This window comes from Nannobrachium achirus (assembly GCF_963921795.1).
Source record: "Nannobrachium achirus genome assembly, chromosome: 12".
NCBI lineage: Eukaryota > Metazoa > Chordata > Actinopteri > Myctophiformes > Myctophidae > Nannobrachium > Nannobrachium achirus.
Genome location: NC_137832.1, coordinates 26945752 through 26962284, shown reverse-complemented (window position 1 = coordinate 26962284; position 16533 = coordinate 26945752). Strand labels below are relative to the sequence as shown.

Here is a 16533-nt window from a genome sequence, read left to right as displayed (position 1 = left end):
ATGACACAAACCTAAATTTACTTAAGCACGATGAACATAACCTAACCCACACTATGATCATTTAGTTAAGTGGAAGGGTTGAAGTGTGGAATTCATGGGATTGATGTTAATGTAACTGTGACCACAGCTGGGCTTTGTGGAAATTCGTTCTAATCCTAACTAACTATTTTATGACATTATTACAATTTCAAAAACTAAAAGTGGTTTATTCAAACGCTGCTGAAATGGGGAAAAGGGACAAAGGAGACCGAGACAAGAAGTCCAGAAAGCGTAGCTATGAGAATGATGAGGAGGAGGAGGAGGCAATGGGCAGTGAGTCTGAGGAGTCCATACCTGCAGCTGCAGGGAAAAAGGTGGATGAGTCTGGCATCAAAGAAGATGCGTATGGGGCCAAAGACTACCGTGCTCAGATGCTCCTGAAGAATGATCACTACGCACGTCCCCTCTGGGTGGCTCCAGATGGACACATTTTCCTCGAGGCTTTCTCACCCGTTTATAAATATGCGCAAGATTTCTTAGTAGCGATTGCGGAACCTGTATGCAGGCCTACCCATGTCCATGAATACAAGCTGACAGCTTATTCCCTCTATGCAGCCGTCAGTGTAGGACTGCAGACCTCCGACATTGTGGAATACCTGCAGAAACTCAGCAAAACATCTGTGCCTGATGGCATTGTGCAGTTCATCAATCTTTGTACAATGAGCTATGGCAAAGTGAAATTGGTGCTCAAGCACAACAGGTACTTTGTTGAGAGTGCCTTCCCTGATGTGATTCAGCGCATCCTGCAAGACAATGTGATACGTGAATGCCGTCTCCGTACTGCCGAGGGAGGGGACACTGAGCTCATCACTGAGGTTATCCACAGTAAATCTGCAATCTCTAAGTCCATACAGGACAAGGGAGAGGCATCCACTTCCCAGCAGACGGCTGAAGGTCAAAGTTCAACACCTCAGGTTCCCGAGGACATTTTCAGCTACTACGAGCAGATGGATAAGGAAGACGAGGAGGAAGAGGAGACTCAGACTGTGTCCTTTGAAATTCGACAGGAGATGATTGAAGAGCTGCAGAAGCGTTGCATCCAGATTGAGTACCCTCTTCTGGCTGAGTATGACTTTCGTAACGATACAGTCAACCCAGACATCAACATGGACCTGAAGCCCACCGCTGTGTTACGGCCCTACCAAGAGAAGAGCCTGCGCAAGATGTTTGGCAATGGCCGCGCTCGCTCAGGAGTCATTGTGCTGCCTTGCGGAGCGGGCAAGTCTTTGGTGGGTGTGACGGCTGCATGCACAGTGCGTAAACGCTGCCTGGTGCTTGGCAACTCCTCTGTGTCAGTCGAACAGTGGAAGTCTCAGTTCAAGTTGTGGTCCACCATTAGCGACTCGCAGATTTGCAGATTTACGTCGGATGCCAAAGACAAGCCCATCGGTTGCTCTGTGGCTATCAGCACCTACTCTATGCTGGGCCACACAACAAAGCGGTCCTGGGAGGCGGAGAGGGTTATGGAGTGGATGCGTAGCCAGGAGTGGGGCCTAATTATCCTAGATGAGGTTCACACCATCCCTGCCAAGATGTTCCGTCGTGTTCTGACCATTGTGCAGGCCCACTGCAAGCTGGGCCTCACTGCCACACTGGTCAGGGAAGACGACAAAATTGTGGACCTCAACTTCCTGATTGGACCAAAGTTGTTTGAAGCCAACTGGATGGAGTTGCAGAACAACGGCTATATTGCCAAGGTCCAATGTGCTGAGGTGTGGTGTCCAATGTCTCCTGAGTTTTACAGAGAATACTTGGCTATTAAGACCAAGAAACGCATCCTTCTCTACACTATGAACCCCAACAAGTTCCGTGCCTGTCAGTATCTTATTCGCTACCATGAGAAACGCAATGATAAGATCCTCGTCTTTGCTGATAATGTCTTTGCCCTGAGGGAATATGCCATCGCCCTAAAGAAGCCCTATATCTATGGCCCCACCTCCCAGGGGGAACGAATGCAGATCTTGCAGAACTTCAAACACAACCCCAAGATTAACACCATCTTCATCTCCAAGGTTGGAGACACTTCGTTTGACTTGCCAGAGGCGAATGTTCTGATTCAGATTTCATCTCATGGTGGATCCCGCAGACAAGAGGCCCAGAGGCTTGGCCGAGTGCTCAGAGCCAAGAAATCAATGGTGGCAGAGGAGTACAATGCCAACTTCTATTCCCTGGTGTCCCAGGACACCCAAGAAATGGCTTACTCCACCAAGAGGCAGAGGTTCCTGGTAGACCAGGGCTATAGCTTCAAGGTGATTACCAAGATGGCAGGCATGGAAGAGGAGGAGCTTATGTTTTCAACCAGAGAAGAGCAGTATGAACTACTACAGAAGGTATTGGCTGCTTCAGACAAGGATGCTGAGGAGGAAGTGGTGACAGCGGAGGTGGGCGTGCGACCACAGTTCTCGAGGCGACTAGGCACCATGAGCTCCTTGTCGGGTGCAGACGACACCATCTACATGGAGTACCACCATAGTCGGAGTAGCAAAGCCTCCCTGGCAAACAAGAACATCCATCCACTCTTTAAGCGGTTCCGCAAGTAGAGGCACAGGCACATCTCAAAGGGATGAAGGAAAATGAGAGCAGCTGGAGATGATGCTGCGAATGATGTGCCTCCAATAATGGTGATGCTGTCATCTAAACGTGATTGCTCTTAAACTGACAAGCTCTCCATTCCGTAAGCTTTATGTCCTGTAACTGCTGCTTGTAATAATAAGTACACTGCACTCTGCCGAGATGCCAACTTGCGCATTGTGCACTCGTCCATATACTGTATGGCCTACTTGTGCGCCTGCAGAGCGCGCAAGTATACTTTCGTTGTTGTTCGGTGCTGTCTGAACAATGCTCCCTCATTTGCTAATTGCCCTGCCTTTGCACTGTCAACCAAAGACAGACGGCACCGAAAGTAGTACTTGCACGCTAGACAGGTGCATGTAATTAAGCACACATAATGTTCTGGTATAAATAACCTAATGTTAACTAGAAAGGTGCAATTCTGGGGGTTACAGAAAATGTCAATTTAAATCAATGGACTTTTGGTCAACATAAAGGTCTACAGACAATAGCCTACAGCAACCACACTAATTAATGACACTTCTTGTTTTTCGGCCTCCAGAGATATTGTCTAGTCCAGGGGTCTTCAACAGGGGTCCCCAGAGTTACTACAGGGGGTCCTCCAAATCTTTGAGTGATATAAACTTTTTTTCCTCCTTTTTTATATTAACCACTTGAGCCCTAGCGTCCATATTCGGAGAACTTAAGCCAAAAATAGCAGATCTACAAGCTCACAACGCCTCGCAGTGCATTGTAGATCGGCTATTTTTGGCAAAGAGCTTTAGTGTAGAGGGGAAAAAGAGAGAGTATTGACAGTTCAAGTGGTTAAATATCTGAAAACACAAATTGACATGAACAATAGACACACTGATGATTGTGCTGTCAAACAATGAAACTATAAGGAATCTATGAACAGGTTGCAGGGGTCCCTGCTTCATCTCTCTCTCTCAACTAAGGAGTCCTTGGCCTGAAAACATTGAAGACCCCTGGTATATTCATTGTTTCTAGAGATTATTATTTTCTCCAGCGTAGCTCTTAAGAGGTATAGCATCTATAAGAGAGTCTGTGTGTCTGTCAGAAGCTACTGTAGCCTCACAAACCTCTGGACTTACTAATTGTTGTTCAAAATAAAATCCAGACCACTGCCTGGCTTATTGCTTTAACCACTTGAACCCTAGCATCCCTATTTGTGGGGGGAACATAAGCCCAAAATAGCCCATTTACAAGCTTGTAGTAGACCGGTTATTTTCTGCGAAGAGATTTGGTGTAGATGGGAATAGTACAGAGCTGACCCCAGTCAAGTTTACTAAAGTAATTATAGTTTAATTTAATTTCAGTGATTTTAAAGTATCATCTCTAAGATGCATTGTGAACATTGTGAGATTGATCTCATATAATGCTCACACATTGTAGATGGACGGTACTTTAAGATTCTGTTTCTTTTGATATCACTTCTCCGTCTCGTATCCCCTGATTCAAAGTAATGCTTGTACCTCGCCATATAGCTACACGATTTGCAGCTGCTAAGTTCTTCATTCAGACATATAGAAAAGTTTCTTTCTCATCTTGATGTTCATAAATACTGTTTACTGCCAAAACAAACAAACAGAAAAAAACAAAAATGCAATACAAAGACAAAATAAGCGCTAAGCGTTTTCCTCCCCATAGAAATCTGTTATAAGGAAACAGCTTATCATGGCTTAACGTGCTAAAACTCTGACCCGAGACACTGTCTTCTGTCAAAGTGTGTGTGTGTGTGTGTGTGTGTGTGTGTGTGTGTGTGTGTGCGTGCGCGTGCGTGCGTGGGTGCGTGTGTGTGAGTGTGTGTGAGAGTGAGAGAGAGAGTCAGCATAGCGTTATAGCCTCATGAAACATTTATCAGTTCATTATCCCAGGGAGGATATGCTCTCCTCTTCCCCTTCTCCTCCTTTCATGTGCTCATCATTGTGTTTGTTTATCTTGTCATCTCTCCCTCTCATCCTTGTTACTCTTCGTCCCGAAACACAACAAACACAGAGCGAGAGTCCAGCGGTACGCCGCGCACACTTCCCGCTCGCTCTGACAACTCTCTTCTATCGCTGTCTTTGTGCGTGTGTCTGTCCGTCTGTCTGTCCTGCTTTGTCTCAGATGTGTACTGTATGTTCTCAGAGCTGTCAGTAATAATCTCTCAAGATTTATCTAGATTATTCTACAATAGTAAAGAAAAATGTAAAAATAGTGTGGTTTGCCAGCCAAGGAGTGTGTGTGCAAAATTTGGCATGGTGCCGGAGATAAGAGTCGGCCAAAAGTGTGGCGAGATGTGACGGACAGACAGACAGACAGACAGACAGCCAGCTGGTGGAGGTTTTCATTGTAACTTGCGACCTGACGGTCGCAATGAAGGGATCCCAGATCGAGTCCTTGGTAACATCCGAACAGCTTCCAGATCTGTTCACAGATAAACTACATCTGTCTGTCTGGATGGACAGACAGACAGACAGACAGACAGACAGACAGACAGACAGACAGACAGACAGGATCATGTATCCTTCTTGTTCCCCTCATAATCTCTTGAACACCTTCAGGAATAAAGACATTCATCTCAGATCCACCAGAGAGGAACAAACCCACATGAGGAGAGAAAATGAGTCCAGAATGTTCTTTGGCTGTTGTAGATGCAGCATCATAGCATGCATGCACAGTGCACACACACAAGAATGACATGTTGACACCCAGTGTATCTTATTTACTGCGTTCTACTACATTGTCTCCTCAACTCAATAAAAACTGACCTGAGTACAACTGGAGTCAAAAAAACTTTTACATTCTTTAAGTACTATCAGTCTGTCTGTCTGTCTGTCTGTCTGTCTGTCTGTCTGTCCACCCGCCCGTCTGTCATGGAGTTGGGATCAGAGGTAAGCCCTGAAGAATTCTCAGAAGTAAGAAAGATGAGCTCAGTTCAATATATTAGTAATTTAAATTAGCTTCATTTGCATTACATATTACACATATTTTAAAACAAGAAAATTGAAAATAGAAGACTTACACTTACACTACAGTACTATAATCTGTGAGAACAGAGGAAAGATTAATGAAATCTAAATTAACAGTGTAAAACAAACAAGTCAATGTGCCAGTAATTAGACTATTGTACTTATGACTATTGAAAATATCTAGTAGTGTGTGTGTGTGTGTGTGTGTGTGTGTGTGTGTGTGTGTGTGGTGTGTGACTGTGTGTGTGTGTGTGTGTGTGTGTGTGTGTGTGTGTGTGTGTGTGTGTGTGTGTGTGTGTGTGTGTGTGTGTGTGTGTGCGTGCGTGAGTGTGTGTGCGCGCGCGTGTGTGCGTATGTTTCACGTGGTGTTTCCTCAGAAGCTGCGTGAGACAGTCTCTGTCCATGGTCCTGAAAACAGCTCGCGACTCCCCGGATCAATGGATTATCTTTTAGGTCATGATATAGGCTATCCAGTAGCTTTTAATATTAATAGTAGGTCTAATAATAACAATAATGCTAATAATTAAAACCAAAACGGCCTGCTGGATACATTAATATTAGCTAAAATAAACCTTTTCTAAATGTTGTGTAGCCAGGTACTTTTGTTTCACAAGTTTCTTTCGAATTCAGAAACAAAAACCTATAGGGAACTTTCATAAAATTCCCTCTGTGTGTTTGTAATTTCGTTGTTTTCAAGACGCAAACCGGGTAAGAAGTTTCAAAAGATTTGCATTCTGGAGGACTGAACTTTTGGAACTCTGTATGTTAACTTATAAAGACAATCACATCTGAGTGTATTATCCTCTGGTCGGTCCATGGAGGTCTCCCGGTTCGGTATCGACACTCTCCTGTCCCGCCGGCTGGCCGGCCCACTCCTCTCCCGGGGAGACTTGGCCGGGGAGAACCGCTCCTCCCCTCCGGAGCTCAGCCCGCGGTCGGACACATCAGACAGCAGCGGCTGCTCGGAGAACAGCGGCTCTCCGCGGGGGAGGAGACGGCGATCGTCGCCTCCTTCCCCGCGGAGAGAAGCTGTTCTCCGGCTGGTCCAACAGCAGCCCCCCCGGGCGGCCCCCCTGGCCCCGTCCTTTCTGATCCGGGACATCTTGGCGGACTGTCGGCGGCCTCTGGTGGCCTGCGGTGCATATTGTGACCCGGGACAACCCGAGGATGCAGAGCCGTACCACCAGTCCAGACTGACGGAGGATTACATGGAGAGAAATGACAGCAGCTCCTCATCTGACACAGAGTACAGAGGTAATTTATTTTGATCTGATTTAAAAGTCTCTATACTGGATTTTGTTTGCAAATGATTAAATTACAGTTGCAAGATGCCTGATTTAAAAGTCTTGTCCTAATTAATTATTGAATGAATGAATGAATGAATGAATGAATGAATGAATACATTAGATAGGCTACATATTTACCATTATAGCCTAAAAGTAAATTGACTGAGAATGGCTATTTGATTTAAAGGTTTACATATTTTCATTTTGGACGCCAATGGATGTAAAGTTAAACTAGACTGGCCACTAAAAGAATAATTAATAATTAATAAGATTTCTTTGATAAATATATCACTATTATTATTATTATTTTCATTCAACCCTCACTAACTCAATAATCTGTTAGATGTGGTGACTGCATGCGTGCTAACAATAATTAAAATGTTTCGTTAATTATTAATGATGAAATGATGCAGGGGCCAGTCAACTACCTGATTTAGAAAAAATCAGGTAGTTGATCAAAGACAATATCAGTGCAAATCCCCATGAAGTAATTAAATAACATTAATACATAATCTATGTAGCATATCATGCCATCAAAACAATTGATATGAATATAATGCCATTAAATACAATGTATGTATAAATATAATTAACCATCAATATAAATAATGTATAGGCTATATAAACACAATTAAATTACATTTATATTATGTGTATGTGATGTATGTGTACACCTGTTAAATATCACAGAGTATTTTTAGGAGATTGTTAAAAACCTTTTTTTTATGAATAAAATGTAATTTCGTCCAATATGGTAGACTAGACTATGTTAATACAATATAACTTATACAATTGTGGTTGTATTTTGTCTCCCTGCTCTTCTATTTCCCTACCTAATTCAAATGGGGTACCACAAAAATGCGTGTATGTCCGTATGTTCATCTGCAACTCCACGTTCATCAGTTGTTCAATTGTCTAAAAAAACAATGCAAAAATCAATGACGCCTGAGCCTTGCTGACCATCTACTTTTCCACCTTCAGATGTGTCACTACTTCTCATAATCACAAAATGTTTACACATTTTCTCCAAATATTGGACTTTAGGCGGCACAGGGCCAGACTGGGGCACCACACAGTACAGGCAGTGTAGGGCCAGGCTGGGGCACAACACAGTATAGGCAGTGCAGGGCCAGACTGGGGCCCCACACAGTAGGCGGTGCAGGGCCGGGACAGACAGTCACCTGGGCACTAGGGATATGTGGGCACTTGAAGAGGTGGACACCTGGACAACACAGCACTAGGGACATATGGGCGCTTGGGGAGTCGGGCACCTGGAAAACTGGGCACTTGGAACATCTGGACACTTGGAGATGTGGACACCTGGACGACTGGGCACTAGGGACATGTAGGCACTTGGAGAGGTGGACATCTGGAAAACACAGCACTAGGGACATATGGGCGCTTGGGGAGTTGGGCACCTGGACAACTGGGCACTTGGAACATCTGGACACTTGGAGAGGTGGACACCTGGACGACTGGGCACTAGGGACATGTAGGCACTTGGAGAGGTGGGCACCTGAACAACTGGGCACTTGGGACATGTGGGCACTTGGATAGGTGGCCACCTTGACAACTGAGCCAGATTGGGGGACCACACATTATGGGCACTGCAGGGCCAGACTGGGGCACCACATAATAGGCGGCGCAGGGCCAGACTGGGGCACCACATAATAGGCGGCGCAGGGCCAGACTGGGGCACCACACATTATAGGCACTGCAACTGGGGCACCACACAGTAGGCGGTGCAGGGCATGTGCCACTAGGGACATGAGGGCACTTGGAGAGGTGGGCACCTGGACAACTGGCCACCAAAACCATATAGGCATTAGGGACATGTGGGCACTTGGAGAGGTGGGCACCTGGACAACTGGGCACTAGGGACATGTGGGCACCTAGACAACTGGGCAATAGGGGCATGTGTGCACTTGGAGAGGTGGGCACCTGGACAACAGGGCACTTGGGACATGCAGACACTTGGATAGGTGGGCACCTGGACAACTGGGTACTAGGGACATGTGGGCAAGTGTGCAAGGACTGACACACTCATACCGATCTCCATATATGGCCATCAGTTTGATCACTGCTGCAACATAACCCAAAGGGCCGCGAACTTCTAGTCTTCTATAACAAGCAGGCAGCTCTATTAGCTCAATGGCAAAAAACAACAACAAACAAACAAACAAACAAACAGCAATTGCGAGGAAACCGGGTTCAAATCCAGGGTAGAAGTGGAAAGTTACATATGGAGGGTGTGAATAGAAACATTTACCATCATAGAAATTAAAATAATAAATGATTATTGTGTTATTTATGACAAGTTAATGAAGACAAAAGTTTAGTTTCAACGGTCATCTGTCTGTCTGTCTGTCTGTCTGTCTGTCTGTCTGTCTGTCTGTCTGTCTGTCTGGCTGTCTGTCTGGCTGTCTGTCTGTCTGTCATGTGAGTTGAACAAATTTGTCTGGTTTGATAAATCAGTAGATGCTGGTTTGATCTCAGAACTGTCTGGTTAACGAGTCCCTGATGACTCAATTAATCAGATTACCAAGTCTGGTATCAAAGCACGCACGCACACATGCACCACACACAGACGCACGCAATTTTACTACACAGTTATTATATGAAATATAAACCTATAAGAATGACCCCATGACCTTCTGAATGAAAAGAAATATAGGAAGCACTTATTGCTTCATAAGTCAAAAATATAATACAGTGTTAATAAACCTCAGAGGAGAGACATCGTTGTATCTTATCTTATCGAAAACACATGAACCCCAAATAGCAGATCTACAAGCTCACAACGAGTTGTTGTGTTGTGAGCTTCTAGATCGGCTATTTTTGGTGAAGAGATTTGGTGTACAGGGGAAAATAGTGGTGCATATACAGGGTCCAATACTAGGTCTAGAAGGGTACAACATTGAAACAGGTATAGGGTAATCACCAGGACAATGTTGGCATAAGTCAGTGTGATTTTTATTTTAAAATACAATAGCCTATATGTTTTTATTGTTGTCAATTAAATGAAGCTCCCTCACATCTGTATGCAATTGACATCGTGCATATAATTCTACATTCATTAAAAAAATCTCTGACTGCATTGGAAGGGAGATGGGAGATAGGTGAGATATTGCTCAAGCTGAGTCTAATGCTCATTTCCTGATGTGAAAGAAGATTTTCAATATTATATATATTGTCAAGTTTCAATATTGACAATCAAAATCTGGTGGAAATATATTTTTTTTTATGTGGCGTCATAATAAAACTTTTTCACACCAAGGTCCATTATTCAGCATTTGAGCCACGGACCACCATTTGATGAGTACAGTAGCCTCCCAGACCCCAAACTCCCAGATAACAAAGGATATTTGTGTTAATGTTGGATAGGATTTTGTTCCATGCTGTATTGTTTTGGTACCATTGGAGAGATAACAGGTCAATCAAAATAACAATTACATTCTGTAATTGCGTAGACGTCTTATAAATTAAGTAATGCAGGTGTTTAACAACTCTTGAGTGTAAAATGAAACCAAATGGACCCGTTTGGGTCCAAATAATGGACCAGTATGGGTCCTTTTGGTTATATAAAGATATATAAGGGTCCATTTGGTTACCAACTCTCCATCATTTAGCTGTGGACCACCTGGAACCCCGTGGTTGAAAACCACTGATCTAGAAAATAAAAACATGGCACTTCATTTCAATGGTCTAGACCAGTGGCCTTCAATGTTTTCAGGCCAAGGACCCCTTAGCTGAGAGAGAGATGAAGCAGGGACCCCCACTACATATTGTATAAATGTGTGATGGAGATTTTCAACAATTTCATAGATGGATTCATAGACTTGTTTGACAGCACTGTCATCAGTCTATTTTGGATTCATGTTAATGTGTATTTTAAGACATTTAACCACATATTAAATGTCTTAAATGATATTTTGTAAACTTGACCTTTCACTATGTAGGCTACTTGGTCTGCTCTTTTTTTACCTCTACACCAAACCTATTTGCCGAAAATAGCCGATCTGCAAGCTCTCTGCGAGGCGTTGAAAGCTTGATCTGCTATTTTTGTCTAAAGTTCTCCTCGGAATAAGGATGCGAGGGTTCAAGTTGTTAATTTAAAAGAATGATTCTATCACACAAGGATTTGTCACCCTCCCTGTAGTAACTCTAAGGACCCCCTGTTGAAGACCCCTGGTCTAGACTCTAGGCCATCCATAATATAACAGATCTGTTTCTTATCTGATGATGATGATGATGATGACGATGACCACAGCGATGATGGTGATGTGTTTTTGTGCCCCAGTCAGGGTTGAAGATCAGGGCGCGGGGGGCTCGAGGATGAAGAAGCCTCGCAAGGCTCGGACGGCGTTCACGGACCACCAGCTGGCTCAGCTGGAGAGGAGCTTTGAGCGGCAGAAATACCTCTCAGTGCAGGACCGCATGGAGCTGGCTGCATCGCTGAGCCTCACTGACACACAGGTCAAAACCTGGTACCAGAACCGCAGGTAGACCAACTCACTGAACCCATTCTATACATGTATTCTAGATCCTAGCAGTTTTCTGAAAAACATGTTTCTATCTCATTGGTGCTCAAACCTTTTAAATTCAGGGACCCCTAGAATTATATGTATTTGGTTGCAGACCCCCATTTCAAAATATTTAGTTCCAGGGAGGGACCCCCAGGGCCCCAGAAGCAAAGATTTGAGTTACACATGTTTGCTTTAATATATATATATATATATTATATATATATATATATATATATATATATATATATATATATATATATATGACACTGATTTACTATGACACTAATATGGCACATTATGAGTCTACTAGTACTAGGGGTTCTCAAACGTTTGATTTGCAAGGATCCCCAGAGTTACAGACCTGTTATGGTCATTCAGAGCTATCTCTTTATATGTTTCTGGAAATATTATTGTCCACTCATTTTATATGCCCGTGGCAAAAATGGAACGTTAACAAAAGTATCCGCCACAAGCCAACATCAAGGTGATGACCCCTGCACTGTGGCCTCAGGGCATATGATTTTCTGAAGGGCAGAAGGCCAAACTGAGGGCCAACCGCGGCCATGGCCTTCATGGCCTCTGTGAAATTCCTGCCCTGCAATATATTATCATCTCAATATCTATATCGAGGTATTTTGTCAAAAGATGTCACAATACTTTATTTGATTTCGTCCATATTTGCCCAGAGCTACCATTCGTTCTGTCTCCCTCCCTCCATTGCTCCACCTCTCCATTACCCCATCTTTCCATCTCTCCCATTTGTATCATAATGTAGAAAATTACGCGCGAGACATTTACGCATGAATAATGGAGTACGTGGTGCGGTAATCAATAATTCACGGCACGTGCTGTAATTACACAACCGACTCTCTAATGATCAATAATTTAACCCCTATCATAATGATCAATAATTTAATGTGATCAGCTGTCGGATGCTCCATAAACAAATAAAAAGCTTTTAGCCTTGAACATATTATAAACACGTTTTTATAGGTTTCACTCAACGTATATTTTGTCCTGAAGGTTAGAAGGATCACAACTATTGTGTGCGGCCGTTTATTATTATGTCTATTTTGTTATTATCGCTACTTGTCGTACTGATTGCTAAAGCGCTTTAAGGCAAAACATGAATAAATAACTGCGCTATAAAATGTAGCAATTTCAAATCTCAGCAAATTGATTTTCCTTCTGAAATGAAAGGAATCAAACAAACCGGGGTGTGCTTTGGAAATTCAATACACTAATAAGAAAAAAACGGTATGGCCATTTATAAACTATTTGGCAATTAGGTACTAACTGGGTACCATTTTCATTTTTTAACGCACTGTATATTTATCTGTCCAACGTGCCAGGACCAAGTGGAAGCGTCAGACGGCGGTGGGTCTGGAGCTTCTGGCGGAGGCAGGGAGTTACTCTGCCTTGCAGAGGATGTTCACATCCCAGCAGTACTTCTACCCTCACCACCCTTCTGCTTTCCCCAGCGTGGACCCGTCAGCCTCGGGACTTTACCTTGCAGCGCCAGCCGGCTACTAGTGGGAGAAATATGTGAAAAAGGTGTTCACTTCCGTCAGAAAGCGTGAAAATTTGCACCTAGGGGTATTTTTGTGCGCTGAATTCAAAAATTGACGGATCCAAGCACTTTTCTCTAATCCACTTACCATGCAGGGAAAAAAGACCCCCCAAAAATCTTCTTTAAGTAGCATGTGAGGGGTCTATCTAGGGGGTTTTCATGATTCTGAATCCATTCCAAGCATTTGTTTTGCACAAAAAACATTCCTTGGGCTAGAAATGGACCCCACAAAACTATGGTTTAGTGATGAGTCATCACTTTTCACAGTATTGTGGTGTCCATTTTTAGCCCAAGGAATGTTTTTTGTGCAAAACAAATGCTTGGAATGGATTCAGAATCATGAAAACCCCCTAGATAGACTACCCATGCTACTTAAAGAAGATTTTTGGGGGGTCTTTTTTCCCTGTATGGTAAGTGAATTAGAGAAAAGGGAATATGAGAAAAATGCTTGGATCCATCAATTTTTTAATTCAGCGCACAAAAATACCCCTAGGTGCAAATGTTCATGCTTTCTGCCGGAAGTGAACACATTAGCCTATTTTTGTTACATATTTCTCCCACTATACACAGCTCGCCCAGAGGCCCCCGATTCCTTGGGTGCGGGTCCACAGCGAGACCGGCGGGATGGGTTCAATACCCTGGGAGGTCCGTCCTGGACCCGGGAAATGAACAAACAGACATTAGCTAACAGAAGGATAATTGTACTTGAACAGAGAAGTGATTTTTTTTGGGGGACAAGAACAGACAGTTTAACACTTAACGTCCATGTGATACACCAATCTGTGTAGAAAGAGCCTAAACACAATGTTTACATGGTCTGACTTAAGGCAGGGGTCTTGAACGTTTTTCAGGCCAAGAACACTTTAGCTGAGAGAGAGATGAAGCAGGGACCACCACATATTGTATAAAATTGTGTTTTGTTGTTTTTCATAGATTTCAGATAGCTTCACTGACACTGAGTGTTTGTGTAAGCTCCTTCTTCCCAAACCACCTTCACGCCTTGCAGGCTATTTTAAGATTTGGTTGCCCCCCTGTAGTAACTCTAGGGGAGCCCCTTTTGAGTTACAGCTGCCATTTTGGGGTATATTTCAGAAATTGTGTGTGTTGATATGTTTCAAAGTGACACGAGTTACAGTTCCTTTGTTCTTACATAGACGGCACCACACAGCTCCATAGAAAGTCTGTGAGTAGATCCTATATTTAACTGAATAAAACAGTGAGATATTTAGTACTTAACCACACAGCCTGTAGTTCTGTATGTTTGAACCGTGGAAGAATCTTTAGTTTCAGGTTTTAGCTTTAGTAGGTACAAACAGTTTTAGTACAACTGAAGTTTGCCTCGTCTACCTCGTTAAAGTCCATGGCCGTATGTTTCGTCAAAATGCTAAAGATCATTGTGTAGAATTTGAAAACACCACAAAAGAGCTGGATCTTGTCAGTCAGCTCAATTGTATTATTCATTATGTTATCAGGTACTCTGCTGTCTGATATTGTACTCCTCGCTGTTGTAATGATGTTGAAACAGAGCATGATTCTTATTGGTAGGCTTGGTCTTTCTGTGTAAAAGTGAGGAGATAAGTCAACTTAAAAAGGAGTCATGCATTTCCATCCACGGAGGAGAGAAGCCATATTGTTCTGAATTACCACAGTGACACCTGCCAATCAAGCCAAATCAAATGATATAGACTAAAAGCAAGGCCTATCCTGGGTGTGCGTGCGCATAGACTGTATATTGTTATCAGAATGTCAGAATTTGCTATTAAAAAACAAGTCATGGTGTCATGTATACCAAGTATCTTTTATCTTTTATTGTATTATTGTTTAAGGACTGACAAACTATAGACCATTAGCTAGAATAGAAATATCATGAATGACCAACCTGAATGGACTGCCATACAGGTTGCATTAAAACGGCAAGAAAGAAAGGAGTTGATCAGTCAAATGTGTTGTGATTTTGTCCAACATGTTCAACACTTTTGACTACATCAAAAAAGACAAGGCCTCTGTGATTTTTAGCATCCCCAGAGGGGGGGCTTGACCCCAGCTTGGGAAACACTATAGGGCATATCAGTCATTCATTGTTTCATTTATGGCCTGTTGTGATTAGCTTGCATATTTCATGAAGAGTATTCACGGTTAGCGATTCCTTTCTTATGAGGATCTAGGGTTATGGAGACAGTATAGGGCGGACAGCTGAGAGACAGAAGGACAGAGAGAGACAGACAGACAGACAGTATACAGAACAAAATAAAGACAATAGTGCAACCAGATGGAGATTACTATTCCATGATTCTATTCATGTCATTTAAAGAAAACACAAACCCTCCCTTAATGTACAATGTGGACATTTTGTCCATAAAAAACGGTAGACATAAAACTGTGGACAACTGGAACATTTAACCATAGATTTACCAAAAGATTAGATGATAAAATATGAAACATTATTTATTTATCACATAAAATATTAACACAGTTAAAAGGAGAGATTATACATTAGAATGAGCAAATGCTCACTATCCATCTCCTTAAGTGGAGGAGAGGGGTGGAAGGAGAAGGGCGGGGGTAAAGGAGAGAGGATGGGGGGTTTTGAGCTGAGGACATCAGTTCTCAAACCATCCTCTTTTCTCAACAACTATAACTTTGGCGGGCAGAGCCACACCGCATCAAGTTCTTGGTCCAGGCTGTCTACGATGTACTCCCATCCAACCTTCACTGCTGGGGTTTGGTCGATACACCAGCATGCCTGCCCCCTGTGCCAGAGAAAGGGGACCCTTGAGCACATAATGAGTTGCTGCCCAAAAGCTCTGGGGGAAGGCCGATACCGATGGCGTCATGACCAGGAGCCCAAGACCATCGCAGATAGCATCTGTAGTGGCATCACCAGCCCACAAAGAAAGCCATCAACTTCATCAGAGCTGGGGAAAAGCCGAGAAAAACACAGAGAGCTACATCAGGGCTTCTCAATACTGCACAGGACTGGCAGCTGTCAGTGGACGTGGGCAGCCAACTCAAGTTCCCCCAGCATGTTGTTAAGACTACCTTCAGACCTGACATCGTTTTGGTGTCAGAGGCAACAAAGAACGTTGTCATGCTGGAGCTCACTGTGCCATGGGAAGAGCGAAGAGGGAGAAGTATGACAGCCTAGTCAGCGACTGCCACAGACAAGGCTGGAAGGCTAGGTGCTTGCCTGTGGAGGTAGGGTGCAGAGGCTTTGCCGGTCAGTCTCTGTACAGGGCCTACACTGCACTTGGCATCACAGGAGAGAGAAGGAGAAGGGCCATCCGTAACAACACAGAGGCAGCAGAGAAAGGCTCTGGATAAAGAGGGCGGATCCGTGGTTGAACGCTGATGGGGCACAAGCTGAGGCGTCATGAACCTCAGCTGGGTCGCCTGAGAGAGGGTGTCTGATGTTCGTCGGCTCAGTTGACATTTTCCAAGTTCACTCACTCACTGCAGGGTTTCTGTTCATCCCAAAAACTATGGTCCCAACCTCAGGATGATGTTAATATCAAGCCAAGCTCTTTGTCTTTAATGGCCATCTGCCAGAGGGGTTACACTTGAAGAGTACTTGATGCTGTTTGGGCAAAGGG

At 43.7% G+C, this 16533-nt stretch overlaps 1 protein-coding gene across 1 annotated transcript; it reads left to right on the top strand.

The window, feature by feature from the left end:
- Positions 1-224: 224 nt before the first annotated feature.
- Positions 225-2579, top strand: LOC308296211 (general transcription and DNA repair factor IIH helicase/translocase subunit XPB-like; the record flags this gene model as incomplete). Its single annotated transcript, XM_080739382.1, has 1 exon — positions 225-2579. One exon carries the CDS (start codon positions 225-227, stop codon positions 2577-2579), a length of 2355 nt encoding a protein of 784 aa, XP_080595508.1.
- Between the last annotated feature and the right edge of the window lie 13954 nt (positions 2580-16533).